Consider the following 18577-nt stretch of genomic DNA (forward strand, 5'->3'; position numbering starts at 1 on the left):
ATTTTGTTTTTAGAATGTCATAGGCATGTAATTTTTTAGTAAAGAAAGAAATAATAATAAAAAAAAAAGTTAATTTTTCTTAACTACTATGATTGATAATAAATAGCATTGAGAGGAGAATTGAAAAAAATATATGAATGGATAGGTCATTCTTTGTAAAAGTTATTAGTATTAAGTACAGTATTAGTATGATATATATATGATTTTTGGTCTACATATAGAGGGTTACAAAATTAGTAAAAAAAATTTAAAAAATAAGTATTAGAGATAATAAGAATCATGCGACATCAACTCCTTAAAATCTTCGTATATATATATATTGATTGATTAATTTGTATTTATGTTTTATGTACTGTTTTGTAAGATTTGTTTCTTTATGATAATAATTTTGTGTACTCTAATATAGCCTCTTTTCTTTTTTTTAGCTTTCTAATATAAAATTTGAAGAATTTTTAATGGATAGCAATAAAATAAAATTAATATAACACAAATAGATTAATTAAAAAAAATTATTATTTTGAATTAATATTCTTAAAAGGAAGTAATTTTTTTTCTTGAATAATTATGTTAAAAATAAAAAAAATGATATAAATTTATAAACAATGTTTTGTATCTAATTATTAATAATATATGAATTTTGTTAAAAATGATTGGAGCATAAAGAAATTTATATATTGTACTAAAATTATATATAACTTATGGCATAAAAATAATTATAAAAAAAATTGATGTATACATGTTTTTAAATAAAAGAGAAAAATAAAATAGAAGAGATCACATAAAATTAAAATTTTATTCGAATATAAAGGTCTAAATATACAGTAGCACAATATATATGGGAGTGCTTTTAAAAAAATTTAAACATAATAATACACAATGTTGGATATGAGAATTGTTTATCGTCTCTAATAGGTAATATAAACTTCATTGTTGTTCTCGAGTATTATTCCATTTTTTATGATCTTAGAGTTCTTCAAGTAGAGTTTCATCCCGCTTCTTCATGCTTTTGTCGTTCTTTCTTCATTTTTTTGTGAGCCAAAGCCTAATACACATTGATTTTACTCAATAATATAGTGATCACCTATTTTAAGGACATTAAACCTCACCATGAGACATATGTAAATAAAAGACCTTGACTCATAATTATGAGACATATATATATATAGATAAAATATTAAGTAAAATAAAAGACTTTTACTCATAATTTTAGAAGTCTATTTTCAAAGTAATAGAAAAAAAAAACATACGAAATTTAAAAAAAGATGAAATGATAATGATCATGATGGATACCTTTAACGTTCAAACCACAAATGCATTGCATGACATTTTTACTTTGTTCATCTCTTCAAACAAACCATTATAATCAAATAAAAAAAATTCTCTAGCTGCCAACTCACAAGCCAAATCATCTTATATAGTACTTAAAGATTAGGAATATATTATTTGTTATTTAATAATACAAATTAATATTTAATAATACAAATTAATCTTATTAGTTATGATCATCGAAAATAAAAAATGTTACAACAATAATAGTGATAATATAAATAGAGTAATAATAAAATAGTATTAGGATATGAGTTATGAAAATGAAAAGACAATAATAATTTTTTAAATGATAAATAAATATTAATAAAGAATAAAAATATAACAAAAATGTGAAAAATTGAAAGAGCAACAAAAGTAAAAGAAAATTCATGTGAGAAGCCACCTCACATGCCAAAAGGATTATATAAATATACAAGATACATGATTAATTAATCAAATATGTCATATATTCTTCCTAAAAAAACAACCAATATAAAAGCACCAACGAACGCATGCACACACACATCTATTTATATATGTATAGTCCACATTTCATATTATTTTTGCATTACCTAAAATACCATAAAAGATTTTCATCAAAAAAAAAAAATACCATAAAAGATATTGTCTTTTATAGGTAAATTTAAACCATTTAAATGATTATTTGATCTCCAACAGCTAAACCCATACAATATATATACATATAATATATAAATTTACTTATATACTTACGAATTACACATAACTGGAAACACACCTGTGGAGCTTAGCGTCACAGAGAAGAGACCCACAACTTCCTATAGATTCCAAACCAAGGGCAAACTCTCATGATAAGGCATGACATTTAGATAAAGAGACTTGCTAGGCCTCGAAAGAGCTTTACCGCTATATAAAGGAGAAACTAACAGGTCTCCATAATTTTTTTTTTTGTCTTAATTCTCTCTTTTAATAAGATATTAATGTTAATTAATGTATACTTTAAAAATGTTATGAATAATATACGTTTAAAAAATAAAGGGGAAGAGAAGAGACTCCATAGAATAGTTGAGGAAGATCACATTAAAAAATAATAAATTCTGCCGTTAGCATTTAAGTAGTGAAAAAAAAGCTTCAAAAACTTAGATTTAAATGTTAAAAAGCTATTAAATGTTAAAAAGCTAACAAAAGTAAGATAATATTAAAAAATTGAAAAAAATGAGAAAATAAAGAAATGTGAGAAAAACTCATAGAGACCGCCATGTCATCTGTCCAAGCAAGAGAATTGATAATAAATATGGGTGTAGATATCATGTAATAATGAAAAACGTATGGTATAATATAGTTATTTTGTTATTATGTTTTTTAATAAAATGAATGAATGTATATAAATGATAGAAGTGATGATTTTGTTTTTAGAATGTCATAGGCATGTAATTTTTTAGTAAAGAAAGAAATAATAATAAAAAAAAAAGTTAATTTTTCTTAACTACTATGATTGATAATAAATAGCATTGAGAGGAGAATTGAAAAAAATATATGAATGGATAGGTCATTGCTGTAAAAGTTATTAGTATTAAGTACAGTATTAGTATGATATATATATGATTTTTGGTCTACATATAGAGGGTTACAAAATTAGTAAAAAAAATTTAAAAAATAAGTATTAGAGATAATAAGAATCATGCGACATCAACTCCTTAAAATCTTCGTATATATATATATTGATTGATTAATTTGTATTTATGTTTTATGTACTGTTTTGTAAGATTTGTTTCTTTATGATAATAATTTTGTGTACTCTAATATAGCCTCTTTTCTTTTTTTTAGCTTTCTAATATAAAATTTGAAGAATTTTTAATGGATAGCAATAAAATAAAATTAATATAACACAAATAGATTAATTAAAAAAAATTATTATTTTGAATTAATATTCTTAAAAGGAAGTAATTTTTTTTCTTGAATAATTATGTTAAAAATAAAAAAAATGATATAAATTTATAAACAATGTTTTGTATCTAATTATTAATAATATATGAATTTTGTTAAAAATGATTGGAGCATAAAGAAATTTATATATTGTACTAAAATTATATATAACTTATGGCATAAAAATAATTATAAAAAAAATTGATGTATACATGTTTTTAAATAAAAGAGAAAAATAAAATAGAAGAGATCACATAAAATTAAAATTTTATTCGAATATAAAGGTCTAAATATACAGTAGCACAATATATATGGGAGTGCTTTTAAAAAAATTTAAACATAATAATACACAATGTTGGATATGAGAATTGTTTATCGTCTCTAATAGGTAATATAAACTTCATTGTTGTTCTCGAGTATTATTCCATTTTTTATGATCTTAGAGTTCTTCAAGTAGAGTTTCATCCCGCTTCTTCATGCTTTTGTCGTTCTTTCTTCATTTTTTTGTGAGCCAAAGCCTAATACACATTGATTTTACTCAATAATATAGTGATCACCTATTTTAAGGACATTAAACCTCACCATGAGACATATGTAAATAAAAGACCTTGACTCATAATTATGAGACATATATATATATAGATAAAATATTAAGTAAAATAAAAGACTTTTACTCATAATTTTAGAAGTCTATTTTCAAAGTAATAGAAAAAAAAACATACGAAATTTAAAAAAAGATGAAATGATAATGATCATGATGGATACCTTTAACGTTCAAACCACAAATGCATTGCATGACATTTTTACTTTGTTCATCTCTTCAAACAAACCATTATAATCAAATAAAAAAAATTCTCTAGCTGCCAACTCACAAGCCAAATCATCTTATATAGTACTTAAAGATTAGGAATATATTATTTGTTATTTAATAATACAAATTAATATTTAATAATACAAATTAATCTTATTAGTTATGATCATCGAAAATAAAAAATGTTACAACAATAATAGTGATAATATAAATAGAGTAATAATAAAATAGTATTAGGATATGAGTTATGAAAATGAAAAGACAATAATAATTTTTTAAATGATAAATAAATATTAATAAAGAATAAAAATATAACAAAAATGTGAAAAATTGAAAGAGCAACAAAAGTAAAAGAAAATTCATGTGAGAAGCCACCTCACATGCCAAAAGGATTATATAAATATACAAGATACATGATTAATTAATCAAATATGTCATATATTCTTCCTAAAAAAACAACCAATATAAAAGCACCAACGAACGCATGCACACACACATCTATTTATATATGTATAGTCCACATTTCATATTATTTTTGCATTACCTAAAATACCATAAAAGATTTTCATCAAAAAAAAAAAATACCATAAAAGATATTGTCTTTTATAGGTAAATTTAAACCATTTAAATGATTATTTGATCTCCAACAGCTAAACCCATACAATATATATACATATAATATATAAATTTACTTATATACTTACGAATTACACATAACTGGAAACACACCTGTGGAGCTTAGCGTCACAGAGAAGAGACCCACAACTTCCTATAGATTCCAAACCAAGGGCAAACTCTCATGATAAGGCATGACATTTAGATAAAGAGACTTGCTAGGCCTCGAAAGAGCTTTACCGCTATATAAAGGAGAAACTAACAGGTCTCCATAATTTTTTTTTGAGAAAATAAAGAAATGTGAGAAAAACTCATAGAGACCGCCATGTCATCTGTCCAAGCAAGAGAATTATATATATATATAGATTATGTCCTTGTCAAAAGTACACGATTAATTTGTACAAATATTTTGAGGTTTTTCGAAATAATAATAATAATAATAATAATAGACATCATTACAAAGTTAGTATTCACAAAAAACGACAATATATTTGGAAAACGACATTAAATATAGCAAGCAACGACATAAAATTCAACAAAAGAATAACAAAGTAGAAAACGACAATCTCATTACAAAATTAGTAATCACAAAAAACGACAATATATTGGAAAAACGACATTAAGTATAGCAAGCAATGAAAATGACCAAATTAATATACATAAAATTTCAACAAAAGAATAACAAAGTAAAAAAAAAAAAATTAAAAAAACGACAATCTCATCCAAGGAAAACGTTAAACGACAACAAAACCTAATTATTAATAAACATGATTAAAAAATTAAATTATAATTAATTAAAGAACCCTCTTAACTTTTTTTTTTTTTTTCTTTAAAGATGGTGGGTTGTTAAAAGCGGGAAAATTTTCAAATTTTGAATTTCAAAATAAATTAATTATAAATAGAAGGAAAATATGATCGTTGTAATTATTATTATTATTATTATTTTTAAAAATATTTATTCAATAATTAAATAATATAAAAAACGTCTTTATAGCTTATGTTTTTCAAATCCATTTTCATTTTTCATTTTCTTTCGCATTCTCATTTTCTCTCTCTCTAGAGAAGAATCGTAGTGAAGTGAAGGTACGAACTTGTTCATCGATTTTTTCACAGATTCTTTCAATTCCTTCTATTTTTCTTAAATTGATCTTCTCCCTTTTCAGATTTCAGTAGAAACCCTAATTTTTAAATGGGTCAGATCCAGTATTCCGAGAAATACTTCGACGATACCTATGAGTACAGGTACCTTTCTTTTCTCTTTGATGTTTTAATTTTGATCCGATCTCAATTTTAATCGGTTTGTATGTTCAATCCAGGCACGTTGTTCTTCCTCCGGAAGTGGCCAAACTCCTTCCCAAGAATCGTCTTCTTTCTGAGGTATGTTCTGTTTGTTTTTTGTAAAACCTAAGTTTTGATGTTACACTCTTTTGCCCCTTTGATTGGTTGATTTGAATGAAAAGGTTGATTTTGATTTTGTTCAATCGAGTGATGTGTCTGATTTTGTGGTATTTGTATGTTAGATCATAAAGTTGAGAAATGCGATTGAACAATGTAATTTTAAGGCTTAGTTAATTTTTAGGGCTTATGATTCATGTTCTTTCTGTTGTCTTAATTGGTTGATATATGGGTTTGGGATTAACGTGTGAGTAATTCATCGCATTGTATTGGTTTTTATTTTTGGGTATAAAACTCTGGACTTGAACTATGGAGACATTGTTATTGTTCTTAATTGCTTATTGGTTTTTGTTTTTTGGGTATAAATCTCTGAAGGACTTGAACTATGGAAACATTGTTATTGTTAATGTTCTTAATTGCTTTTCTCTATGTGTCATTTTCAGAACGAATGGCGTGCTATTGGGGTGCAGCAGAGTCGTGGGTGGGTTCACTATGCCATTCATCGCCCCGAGCCACACATCATGCTCTTCAGGAGGACTCTGAACTATCAACAGCAACAGGAGAACCAAGCATAAGATCTAAGTAATCAGATATCAATCAATATTTGAGTATCTGGAAGTGAAATTAAATACTTGATACTTGGTACTTTGTTATGGATTGTTATGAGTAGTGGTAGTACATTGGATGTTATGATGTTTACTTGTACTGTCTATGCTTCTTAGTTCTCTCATTTGGAGAATTTAATGACAAGCTTTTTACCTACCAGAAGTAGTAAGGATTCATGTGTCTTTTTCATCTGTTGAAAAATCTTGTGTTTACCTCTGGTGTACGTACTACTTAGATTTTGTGGATTCTAAGGTCCATTTGTGTACTATTTATGTTGTGTTTCGTTTTGATTTGATGGGTTTTTTCACATATATTAGAATGAGTGTATAATTTTAAGTTGTTGGGCTTTAGGATATATAATTTGAATTAATAATGTAGGTTAAATGTTCACATCATATAATTCTTGCTTGTATCAAATTTGGTCTGGAGGACTTGTGTTAATATATCAGTACATTAAGTTGTGTTTTTCTATACACTAAAAATTGTCATTTTGGGCATGTGTGGCAAGCCAAGAGAAAATTGTAGTTGGGAGAAATTTGATGGTAAATGGTAATTATATAGTTTTGTGTGTTTTTTCAATTGCCTAATTACATTCCAATTGTTGAAGATAATTGTCCAAGTACACACTACATGTTGCATCTCTCAAACATGTACCTGTTTCTTATTTATGTCTCCATTCCTGACCTGCTTAATTAGATTCCGGATAGAAGAAAGGTATGAAGATTTATTGGGTATTAATTAAGATTAAAACAATAACAATAAGAAAAAAAGAATGTAATATAATTCAAAATAAAAATAAAAACCAAAATATTGGCTGTAAAATAAATAAATATTTACCTATTAAAAATTACACTGTAAAATTAAAGAAAATTAATAAAAAGCTGGTAGGTAATGTTTGAAAATTATATATTTGAGTCAAATATGAAACAGATAGTATCACTCCTAAACTTGTACCTGTGGGTCCCAATCTCAATTAGACACTCTAATTTTAATACCCCATGAGAATTAGGGTTTATTAATAAAAAATCATTTTCTCGTGTATTATTTAGTTAAAAAACATTGGTACTTTATAGTAAATTACCACATAGTACCATAAGCAATGTCCAACATTTTGCAGTTTTGTATTTTTGCCCATATTTAGATAATGCTAAAATCAATTTTGTAAAAAGAATGGGAGCCATTGGTAAATTTGGACAAAACCAATATTTGGATAATGCTAAAATCAATTACATTGGTGAGATGTACTTCTTTCCCTTTTCTCCCTTGAATCAATTTAGATATAGATATAGTCTATATATATATATATTGGTTAATTTGTATAAAACCAAAATTTTGATAAATCTTTTGGTAATCCTAAATAAGTTTAAATTTGGAAATTAAAAAAAAATTAAATCAAACCTTCAAAATATTACATTTTTTGTTCCTTCCAAGAATTTATCTTGAATCAAATCAAACTAAAAAAAAAAAAAAACATAAATAATTATGAAGATGAAGAAGAAGAAGAAAACCCTAAAGCTTGAGCTATCAACTTCATTTGCTTCTTAATCAACTCAGCTTTCCTACTCATTAACTCAGCTTCTTCCATTCTCAGCAAAACCCATCTCTTCTGCAATTCCTTCACTTTCTCTTCATCCGAACACTCCCACCATTTCCCCTTTAACATCTCTTTCTCTTCCTTTGCATGTTCTTCTTTGGGTAATTGCTGAGCTTTCTTGCCCCAAATCTTGCGAGCGATCTTATGGAGACGAGTATCGTGAGGGGTTTTGATGAGTGACTTAGTCCTTGCTTCGCGGTGGTACTTAATTCGTAAACGGCGGAGCTTGTCGATGATCTGACTGTGAGTGAATTTGTGATCCAATCGGGTTTGGATTCGCTCTAGGTTTGGAGATGTGATGGCTGAAGATGGAGATGACTGTTTGGAGAGCTTGAGGAAGGATTTCAGGAGGTGGATCTCGTCTGACTCGGTGAAGAGTCGCCGGGAATTTCCGTTTGACGATGGTGGTGGTGACTTTGTCGGAGATCGGAGGTTGGTGGTGGTGGTGGTGGTGGTGGAGCGCTTTGGCGTTGACATAATTTTGATTTTTCTTTTTTTTTTTTGAAAATGGAAAAATGGATTTGGATTTTGGCAACTTTTGATTTAAATTGTAAAAATAGTTTTATTATTTTAATTTTTTTTTTTGGCCCAAGCCCAATTCACTGGCCCTGGCCCAGGCCTAAGCCCAAGACTACTCCAACTAAGTGGAGGTTTCGTTTATTAATTAAAACTAATAAGCTTCTTTTATATAAAAAAAAATTATTTCAAAACATACAAAAAAAAAAAAAAAAATACAAAAATAAGAAATTTTAAATATTTTTTACGGTTTTTATGTTGTTCTTTTATTTTTGTTGTTGTTTTTTTTTTTTGTCATTTGTATATTATTTTCCTTCTACTTTCATGTGGTTTTTTGTTTTATAAAATACCGTAAATATATATAAATAACTTTGAACATAAAATTATAATTCTTTTATTTAAAATAACAATTTATGTAAATTTTTTAATTTTTGTTTTGGTATTGAGGAAAAAGTTTTAATATAATTTTTTTATGATTGTGTTGTTATTTAAGATATTTTATAAAATATGAAAAAATTCAAAATAAAAAAAAATCGAATTCATAAAGCTTGTTAAAAAATTTGGCTAGTGGGAGTGTTTCGGGATAAGAATGTGAATAATAATAAAAAAAAAGTGATGGAGATATTGTTATGAATATACTGTTAACTGCTTTAAAAATGAGCTCAAAGTGATTGTGTGAATTGGTCATTCGCAAATGAAGTTGCATAGATTTTAAGTGGAGATGACTAAATAAACAATTAACCACACTGATTACAACGTTGCAATAAACCTTACAAAACGACCAAAGCCAACACCACATAAAACCTAGGATACAACCATTATTACAAAGAAAAACCAAATAAAACTAAAGATACACACATTAACGAGTTTCCCCCAATCACAACCAGAAATTTAAGAAAGCCTTAACAATAAACAGAAACATTATGAACTTGGACCAAAAAACAAAACTACTAAAACGTGACAATAAAAGCCTATACGATTTCCCAAATGGTTCAGAAATGGTGAAGGAGCATCAACAACAAAAACAAGACAAGGGCTTTGAAAGCCTTGTGCTTGAGTTTGATTTTCTTATTCTTGACTTTTTTTGTTTGAAGTGTAAAATTTTATTTAAAAATGTGAGAAAAAGTGCTAAAATTTTCTACACCTAATTTGTTAAATATATAATTGTTAGTGCCATGTGGATTTGTTCAAAATATAGGGAGTAAAGATAGGTTAATTTCTATTTTTTGGGCCCAAACTACTCTAAATTAATTTGTGTTATTTAATTTAAGTTCAACATATTTTTAATTAGTCATTCTTACCTTGAAAAGTCCAAATCCTTCTCCTCATACCTAGAAGTTGGCAACAATAGTGTTGTTGGTTGTTGGTATTAAATACTTAAAATTAATAATTAATTGTTAAGTAGGAATTTGATCCAAATTAATTACAACACTTTTTACCCTAAATAATTTATATGTATAAAAAAAGTTTTCCAACAATAAAAAGAAAAGAAGCTTTGTGTGTTAAATTTGTTAGGATAAAATTTTCATAAAAAATGTCTAAAATTAAAACTTTCCTAATTTTTGCCCCTAATTTGAATAATAATAATAATAATAATAAAAAGAATGATTTTTTTACTTTCTGTAATTAAATCAAATCATAATAACAAACCCTAAAAAAATATGAATTTTCCTTCCCAATTTTATTATTATTATTATGAAATGAATAAAAAGTGGGAAACCCAAACCCTTTTCGTCTTTCTCTTCAACACTTTTCCATATCTTCTTCTTCTCTCCCTGTTTCTAATCTTTTCATGTTCTTTGCCCTAATCCGCCATTGTAGGGTGTCAACTCGTTTACGCGATTCAGAAAGGTTTTTTTTATTTTTTATTTTCTTTACGTACCAGAATCAGGCTTGGGCATGTAAGCCTCGTTATAAGTTAGGGATTTCATTATCCAATTTCTCCGCAAGGTATTACAAATCTAAATTCTCTTTTTGATTTGATGTGTTTGTTGTTTTCAATTCCATTGATTTTTCAATCTGAGCGGTTTGATTTGAGTATTTATTTATGTAATTGTGTTTTTGAAGAGTTTATGTGTAAGCATTGGTATGGGTATGGATATTGGGTTGACTTGGAATCTTGCCAAAAGAAGATAATAATAATAGTGTTGAGAAGGAAAATTTGTGTAACTGATTTTAGAGCGTAGAAGGAGAAGAATAAACTACCCATTTTTGTGTAGATATATATAAAAAAATATGAAATAAACAAAACATCATACATTCATTCATGTTTGTTTTGATATAGTATATTAGATGACATACTTGTCTTCTTACATGAAAATGGTAAATTGTTGAATCCAGAAAGCAATTGTGCTTCGTGTTAGTTTTATTCTTCATGAAATGGTCTTTAGTTTAGTCGTTCTTGACAAACTTGTGCTAGTAGTTTACATTTTTGTATGAAGAAATAGTTTTTGTATAGTCCTCAAGTACATAAATGCATAAGAGCTGATAGCAAATTTATTATGAAAATTTCAAAGATGGTATCTATAGTTTTTTAGGAATTGGAAAAGAAACCAGTGTGTGGGCTTTTTCTCTTTGTACCTCTTGTCAAAGTCTTGTTCATAGAAACTGAGCTACATGTCTTATTTCTCCTTCTATCTAATCTCAACTCAGTGAACTCACAAGCCCCTATAATATTTTTTTAATCGTGTCTTAATATTCAACACATTGGCTTTTTGTATTTATTGATTGTCTTTGTTTGAATTTCAATATGATAAATGCATATACATGTATTTAGGTTTCCATGGCGAAAGGTACAGATTCAGAGGAGTTCATGGTTTTATCTCAAGTTCGAACCGGTTTGAAGCGAGAGTTTGCCTTTGCTTTGAAGGCCCAAGCAGAGCTTTCTGGGTCTATGGGGCGAACCCGGTCGAGCAAAGCTCACAATGAGGGTTTGGATAATTTAGGTGGGTCTTCGGGTCGAACTCGTTCGAGGAAAGTTTACAATGAGGGTGTAGATAATGCAAGTGAGTATTCGGGTCGAACTCGGTCGAGGAAAGCTCACAATGTGGGTTTGGATGATGTGAGTGTGAATAGTTTGAAGGTCTCTACATCCTTAGAATCAGAAAGAGTTTCAAAAGCAAGCAACAAAGGAGTTAAAATGAGGATTTCAGAACCATTGAGTGAAGAGGAGGCTAAGAGTGATGTGGTTGATAATGTGAGTGATGAGGAGCTTAAGATTGATGAATCTGAGTTAGTGGCAGGGGAGCAAAAGGCTAAACGTTGTCGTTTGGTTGAAACAAAGATGGGTGATGAAATGGAAGATGGAGTGGTCTTACTTATGAAGGATGAGGAGCCCATGGATGAGGACACAGAGAAAACTACTTTAAAAAAGTCTTTAGAAGTTGTAATATGTAAAGATACATCCACTGAGGAATTTGTGCATGAAGTCAAGCCGTTAAAGGATCAAATAGAAGGATTTGATCACCCAAAATTACTAGTACATGAAGCAGCAAAGGAAGTGGTGGTTGAGAAGGCAAAGGCAAAGGCAAAGGCAAAGGCAAAAGGAAAGCCAACACCACCAAGACGGTTTACTCGATCTGCGTTAAAGCTAAAGCAGGAAATTGTTCAGGAAGTAGCAGCTGAGGCTGAATCATTGCACAATGATAATTCCACTGAGGAACAAATGGAAAAACCTAAGCCCAGAAAGTCTTTAGGTGCTGAACCTATGTGCGTGGATGAGTTCACAAATGAGCAAGGAGATAAATTTGATCCTCGAAAATCTGCAGGAGACGAACATATGTGTGAAGATAAAGCCTTGTGTAGTGATAACTCTACACAAGAGCAGATTGATACTCAAAAGATTGCAGTGGAAGGAATCTTACATGAAAATATGCCCCTGGAAAAGCAAGTAGAGAATATTGATCTCCCAAAGTCTTTAGGTGATACATCCATTGAGGAGCATGGGGAGAAAACTGATTTACAGTTGCTTTCATTGGATCAAATCTCATGTGAAGACAATTCCGTGAAAGAAGAAGCAAAGCAAGTTGATACCACAAAAAAGTTGGTTGATGATCATCCGTCAGTTTCAATTAGTAGAAAACATAAGGCAAACAAGGCTGTGCTTGAGACAACACCAAGGCGGTTTACTCGGTCAGCCTTGAAGCCAAAGTCGGATATGGAAGGTGCAGTAGAAAAAGAAGATGCAAGTGAGAAGGATGTTAATATGACTAGCTTGGTTGTAACATCCACAGCAAAGCGGGATACATACAATACAACGAAGAAGTTTCCTTCCAAATTAAAAGACCTTCTTGATACAGGAATTCTCGAGGGACAATCTGTGAGGTACATGAGAGGCCAAAAGGTACTATTTTCTCCAGTTTTATTCATGATTGCAGTTTCAAGATTTGCATGCTTGTGAATACTTGTTTCAAATTTATTCTTCATTTACTTCTTCATACTTAGGTAAAAGGACCTCAAGATTCTGGACTTCTTGGAGTGATCAGAGGGTCTGGAATAGCATGTCATTGTGATATTTGCAAAGGAAAGGAAGTAAGAACACAGGTCATTTTGTTTTGGTTTGTACAAGTCCATGTGTGTATTATTTCTGGCCATATTTCGACTAAACTTCTGTTTTTCGTAGGTTGTTACACCTTCTGTTTTTGAGCTGCATGCAGCTAGCTCAAATAAACGCCCACCAGAGTATATATATTTGGACAATGGAAACACCCTTAGAGATGTCATGAGAGCATGCCAAAATTCTTCATTGGTTGATTTGGAAGAAACAGTCAAAAGAACCATTGGTTGCACTTCTATTGTAAAGTGTAACATCTGTATGAATTGCAAAGGTTGCTTTTATCTCTACTTTGTTTAATTTGCTCTACCACTAGTATCTGCATGGAGTGTAACTTCTTTGATCTTTTATATTCAGGGTCAATTCCCAATGACACCGATAAAAGAACAACGCTACTTTGCAATTCATGTATCACCCTGAAAGAATCTCAGCCTAACGTGGTTGAAAGCACTGACAACAATGAAGATGCTGACAAAAATGAAGAGTGAGCCTTTTTCTATTGTTACTTTTTAAATGCAGCTTATCTCTATGGAATAGATTTTAGGTGGTAGTGCCAATTAGACTGAGATTCTAAAATATTGCAAGATTTATACTTGTTAAATAGCTTCTATGTTCTTATTATGCATATATGTAGAGGATCCTGTAGTATTATGAATTTTTACTTCATTATTGGTTGTGAAGAAGGATTGATCAGACAGGATGCATGGATTCTACTTTTTTTTTGTTTGTTTTCCTTGTAATAATTCTTTTTTGCTGGGTTCCTTATAATAATTTTATTATTTCTACAACCACGGTTTTTAAGACAAGGTTATGTTTGAGATTTCTCAGGTCACCAAAACCAGCCTTTTCGCCTATGAGTACTAATAGTTTGTCAAAGAACAATAACTCATCACAAAGTAAGAGTCAAGGAAGAATAACACGAAAGTACTCTCTCTCTCTCTCTCTCTCTCTCTCTCTCACACACACACACACACACACTTGTTACCATCCTTCGTTTGTCATACATATGGTGTTTTTCCTTGATAATCTTTACAATTGAGGTATCTTCTAAATTTCTAGTCCTTTTTCTGACATATAGGGATCTTCGGCTGCATAGATTGGTTTTTGAGGATGATATTCTGCCAGATGGAACTGAAGTAGCATATTATGCCCGTGGAGAGGTTTCAATAAAGTTTTATGTTTAGTTTCATTTTCTTAGGACATTTTGTGTGCAAGTCAATTTTATTTGTGTTTGTTTGTTGTTTGCAGAAATTATTGGTGGGTTATAAAAAGGGCTATGGAATCATGTGTAGTTGTTGCAATTCTGAGGTACTTTATCTTCCTCTTGAATTCATACTCCTAATGATACCAATTAAATATATATCTGTATATATATATATATATTAATACATTTCTTATTTTTGATGTACAGGTCAGTCCTTCCCAGTTTGAAGCCCATGCTGGATGGGCATCACGACGAAAGCCGTGAGTATTTCTTTGATTCTATTTGGTAGTTTGCTCCCAATTTCCGGTCTATAATGTCAAATAATTCTAAAATTTAGCACCGCCTCTTGTTGCCAGTGTCATGTTTGAAAAATCTGTTTCAGAACATGTCTAGCCATTTACCTTTCCTCTTTTTCTTTTTGGCAGCTACTTACACATATACACATCCAATGGGGTGTCTCTTCATGAATTGTCATTGTCACTATCAAAGAATCGAAAATTCTCTAACTATGATAATGATGATCTCTGCTATGTCTGTCATGATGGAGGAGACCTTTTGTGCTGTGATGGTTGTCCAAGGTCTTTTCATGGACGTAGGTTACTGCTCTTTGAGCTAGTTTATTATTTTTACTTTTAAGTTTTCGTCACCTGCATTTATTTATTTATTTGGGGGTGCCATTGCAGAGTGTATTAATCAACAAATTGTTCCTAGTGGCACTTGGTATTGTAAAATATGCCAAAATCAACATGTAAGCGAGAAATGTTTGGAGCGTAATCCCAATGCCGTTGCAGCTGGAAGGGTCCCGGGTGTTGATCCTATACAGCAAATTGCCAACCGCTGCATCCGCATATTCAATACTGAAGAAATGGGTTTCGGTGGATGCGCATTATGCAGGTGTCTTCATATTTTCTATTTTTGTGGAATAATATAGTAGTGTCTAGTCTCGGTTTAACACCATTGCACTTGACTCTTTTTATTGCTGACATGCCATGCGTATCTTTTTTCCTCTTTGTTTTTGCAAATCATGTCATTTCTTCTAGTTTTTAGTATTTATGCATAATTTTTTTCTTGTGCAGAGATCATGATTTTAGCAAATCAGAATTCGGTCCTCGCACCGTCCTATTTTGTGACCAGGTATATAGTTCTCTCATTTTTTAAATAAAATAAACTAATTTTCCTACTTTCTAGTTTTAACTGAGGTGCTTTGTTTTCTTTCCACAGTGTGAAAGAGAATTTCATGTTGGCTGTTTGAAAGAGCATGAAATGCAAGATCTTAAGGTTTGACCCTCATTTTCCCTGTTCTTATTTTTCATCATCATATTTGTTATATTATATTTTCTTTGCTCAAAGTTAAAAATGATTGTCAACCAGGAATTGCCGGTCGGAGCATGGTTCTGTTGCAGAGATTGTCAGAGGATTCATTCGGCTTTGCAAAAATTGCTAGCTAATGGAGAAGAGAAGCTCCCAGAATCTCTTATCAATGTCATTAACAAGAAGCAGAAGAAGGAAGGTTCAGAGAGCGGGACTGAACTTGATATTAAATGGAGAATACTTAATGGGAAAAAAATGGCTTCCGATGATGAAGCTGCATCATTGCTTTCCAAGGCCGTTTCTATTTTCCACGTGAGTGTTTATTAGTTACTATTTTTCATTATTTAATGATTCTGTATCTCGATGGTACCATGTCGGATCATGGTGTTCTCATATGTTAAGCTGTCGATTCTTATTTAATTACAGCTTCAACCAAGAATTTTAGTATCACAGTTGCTTATTTCTTGTGTTGTATTTCATTTCTGCTGTAGGATTGTTTTGCTCCGATAACTGATTCTTCAAATAATGATCTAATCCCAGCAATGCTCTACGGGTAAGCACTAAGCTGTAAACTTATATAAATTGAGACTATTTAGTTGTTTGGGATTTTTGTTTGCTTAATGCTTATTCATCGTTTATCTTAATATTACAGAAAGAGCAGTATGGGGCAAGATTTTAGTCGCATGTATTGTGCGATTTTGACGGTCAAGTAAGAAACTTAGAAGAAAGAAAAAAGAAAATGTAATTTAGTTATGGTGATTCAATTTTCCCAATATTTTAACTTTGAAAACATTTCTTGTAATGCAGTCAATGTGTTGTCTCTGCTGGAATATTCCGAATCTATGGATCAGATGTGGCTGAGCTGCCTTTGGTGGCTACCAGCGCGGAATGCCAAGGACAGGTTTGTTCAACACTTTGTTATCTCAATAAAATTTAACTTAATGAGAAGTTTTCCTAACTTGTTATGTTCTGTTTAGGGTTACTTCCAAACCCTGTTTTCATGTTTCGAGCGATTTCTCGCTTTCTTGAACGTGAAAGATCTCGTGCTACCAGCTGCAGACGAAGCAGTATCGATTTGGACTAAAAAGTTCGGTTTTGGTAAATTAGCACAAGACGAGGTACGTGAGAATGTGAATCCAAAAGAGTCCTCTGTTTTCTTTTGATCGTTATGCTATATTTGGTTGACTCGGTTTGTCATATGTGTTTTTTCTTCTGTGTTGCAGCTAAACAAGATCAAGAGACAATACCAGATGATGATCTTTCAAGGGACGTCGGTGCTTAGAAAGGCGGTTCCCAAATGCCGAATTGTTGGGAGAGATAATAATAAGATGGTAGAAGGGTAGCTGGAGATGCTTTCTTTCGGCAAAATTTTGGGACGGAAAAGGCAAGTATTTTGCGGTGCCTTTTCCTTGGAATGAATGTACAGGGTTGTGTTTTTTCTTTTTTTTCTAACTATTTTCGGTGTACATGAAAGCAATCACATCAACAAAGCAGAAGTATTATACTGGAAATTTCTTTATGATCTCAAATTATCAAATATGTGATAGGACTAGGAATTGGAATTGGGATTAGGAATGGAGGGAATGACCTTTTTCTAATTTTTTGTTATTTTTTGTAACATATAGTTGATCCAAGCCTAAAATGGGAAATTCATTCTTGTTTATTCTCTTCTATATTATTATGACTTTTGTCTAAATTTTATAAAATTATTTTGGAAGGTCTCCCAATTTTGATTGATTAATGGAATTGGGCTTGAAGTTGAAGGATATCTTTTGATTTTGATTTTTAGTTTTTTCATTTTAGATGAGTGTTTTGCTGAGCAATGAATTAATTGGTCAATAAATCATTAAAAAAATGTAAGTAAATGATTCTTTTTGTATTTTAAAAGATTTTCTTTACTTTATTATTTGTTAATTTATAGAAATTGTGATGTAATATGATCCTTCAAAGATATAGCCTCTTTTTATTTAGCTCTAGTGCATTGTTAACAAGACTAATAATAATTGTTATTAATTGCTTCATATCAACTTTTAATATATGCAAAGCCAAACTTTTATTATTGTTTGTTACTTAAAGTGTCTTCCATATCAACTTTAATTTTTATTTTATATATTATTGAAATTAATAAATATATATATGACCATTGTAAGTCAATAATAAATTAATGGTTACACCTTTTGGTACATATTTTTTATCTTTTATTTTAGAAAAATAGAAATTTCTATTAATAGACATTAATAGACAAAATAAATAATAATTTATTGTATGATGATACATTATACAAAGAGTAAAATCAACAAATCATGACATTTAAAAAAATAGGAATGAAAACTCTAATAACACATTTTATTGAAATATCAATTAGTTATTGAATCATTTCTTTCAATAAAAATTTAGTAATAATAATAACTTTATTATTCGATATAGAACTAAAAATTTACAATTTAGCCCATTCTTTTCTTTTATAAATTTTCAAAGATGCTACTAAAAATTTACAATAGGAAAAAATAAGGTTGAAAAATTTTGTTTCGAATTTTTTAAAAAATTTATAAATGATCTTAAATAACTTTAATGGACTTGATTTCTTAAATTAATTAATTATAGACTAATTAAGATTTTTTTTCCGCCAAACTTTGACATGTACTAAATTATGTTCATTGAACTTCAAGGTTGTTAAAAATGCCCCTTAACTATTAAGATTGTTGAATTTAAGGACGTTTGTCCAATTCTAGTAAAAAAATTCTAACATGGATGAAAGTT

The 18577-nt window shown here is 29.7% G+C and overlaps 3 protein-coding genes and 1 long non-coding RNA gene across 4 annotated transcripts; 2 read left to right on the forward strand and 2 right to left on the reverse strand.

The window, feature by feature from the left end:
* Positions 1-181: 181 nt before the first annotated feature.
* On the reverse strand, positions 182-5580 carry LOC133030025 (uncharacterized). The gene is made up of 3 exons (XR_009683931.1): positions 4754-5580; positions 2066-3770; positions 182-1081 (listed from the first exon to the last, which is right to left on the reverse strand). It is a non-coding gene; the product is annotated as an uncharacterized LOC133030025 (long non-coding RNA).
* Positions 5581-5591: 11 nt separating this feature from the next.
* LOC115701496 (cyclin-dependent kinases regulatory subunit 1) lies at positions 5592-6951 on the forward strand. The gene is made up of 4 exons (XM_030629308.2): positions 5592-5722; positions 5803-5881; positions 5956-6016; positions 6478-6951. The coding sequence occupies exons 2-4, from the start codon at positions 5829-5831 to the stop codon at positions 6607-6609; spliced, it is 246 nt and encodes an 81-aa protein (XP_030485168.1). The 5' UTR covers positions 5592-5722; positions 5803-5828; the 3' UTR covers positions 6610-6951.
* Positions 6952-8008: 1057 nt separating this feature from the next.
* On the reverse strand, positions 8009-8977 carry LOC115700433 (probable transcription factor At3g04930). Its single transcript, XM_030627975.2, has one exon. It carries the CDS (start codon positions 8709-8711, stop codon positions 8121-8123), a length of 591 nt encoding a protein of 196 aa, XP_030483835.2. The 5' UTR covers positions 8712-8977; the 3' UTR covers positions 8009-8120.
* A 1449-nt stretch (positions 8978-10426) lies between these two features.
* LOC115698493 (uncharacterized) lies at positions 10427-17480 on the forward strand. Its single transcript, XM_030625565.2, has 19 exons — positions 10427-10700; positions 11527-13092; positions 13194-13280; positions 13372-13576; positions 13660-13786; positions 14131-14226; positions 14381-14462; positions 14551-14610; positions 14714-14766; positions 14932-15098; positions 15190-15400; positions 15583-15640; positions 15728-15784; positions 15878-16129; positions 16309-16370; positions 16470-16526; positions 16625-16718; positions 16795-16935; positions 17041-17480. Exons 2-19 carry the CDS (start codon positions 11533-11535, stop codon positions 17158-17160), a joined length of 3489 nt encoding a protein of 1162 aa, XP_030481425.2. The 5' UTR covers positions 10427-10700; positions 11527-11532; the 3' UTR covers positions 17161-17480.
* The last annotated feature ends 1097 nt before the right edge of the window (positions 17481-18577 follow it).

This window comes from Cannabis sativa, chromosome 8, assembly GCF_029168945.1.
Source record: "Cannabis sativa cultivar Pink pepper isolate KNU-18-1 chromosome 8, ASM2916894v1, whole genome shotgun sequence".
Lineage (NCBI taxonomy): Eukaryota > Viridiplantae > Streptophyta > Magnoliopsida > Rosales > Cannabaceae > Cannabis > Cannabis sativa.

Coding starts and splice junctions, on each gene's coding strand:
- LOC115701496 (XM_030629308.2), top strand. CDS start 5,829: ATGGGTCAGATCCAGTATTCCGAGAAATACTTCGACGATACCTATGAG. Junction 5,882..5,955: donor GACGATACCTATGAGTACAG/GTACCTTTCTTT, acceptor TGTTCAATCCAG/GCACGTTGTTCTTCCTCCGG. Junction 6,017..6,477: donor AGAATCGTCTTCTTTCTGAG/GTATGTTCTGTT, acceptor TGTCATTTTCAG/AACGAATGGCGTGCTATTGG.
- LOC115700433 (XM_030627975.2), bottom strand. CDS start 8,711: ATGTCAACGCCAAAGCGCTCCACCACCACCACCACCACCACCAACCTC.
- LOC115698493 (XM_030625565.2), top strand. CDS start 11,533: ATGGCGAAAGGTACAGATTCAGAGGAGTTCATGGTTTTATCTCAAGTT. Junction 13,093..13,193: donor GGTACATGAGAGGCCAAAAG/GTACTATTTTCT, acceptor CTTCATACTTAG/GTAAAAGGACCTCAAGATTC. Junction 14,227..14,380: donor CAAGGAAGAATAACACGAAA/GTACTCTCTCTC, acceptor TCTGACATATAG/GGATCTTCGGCTGCATAGAT.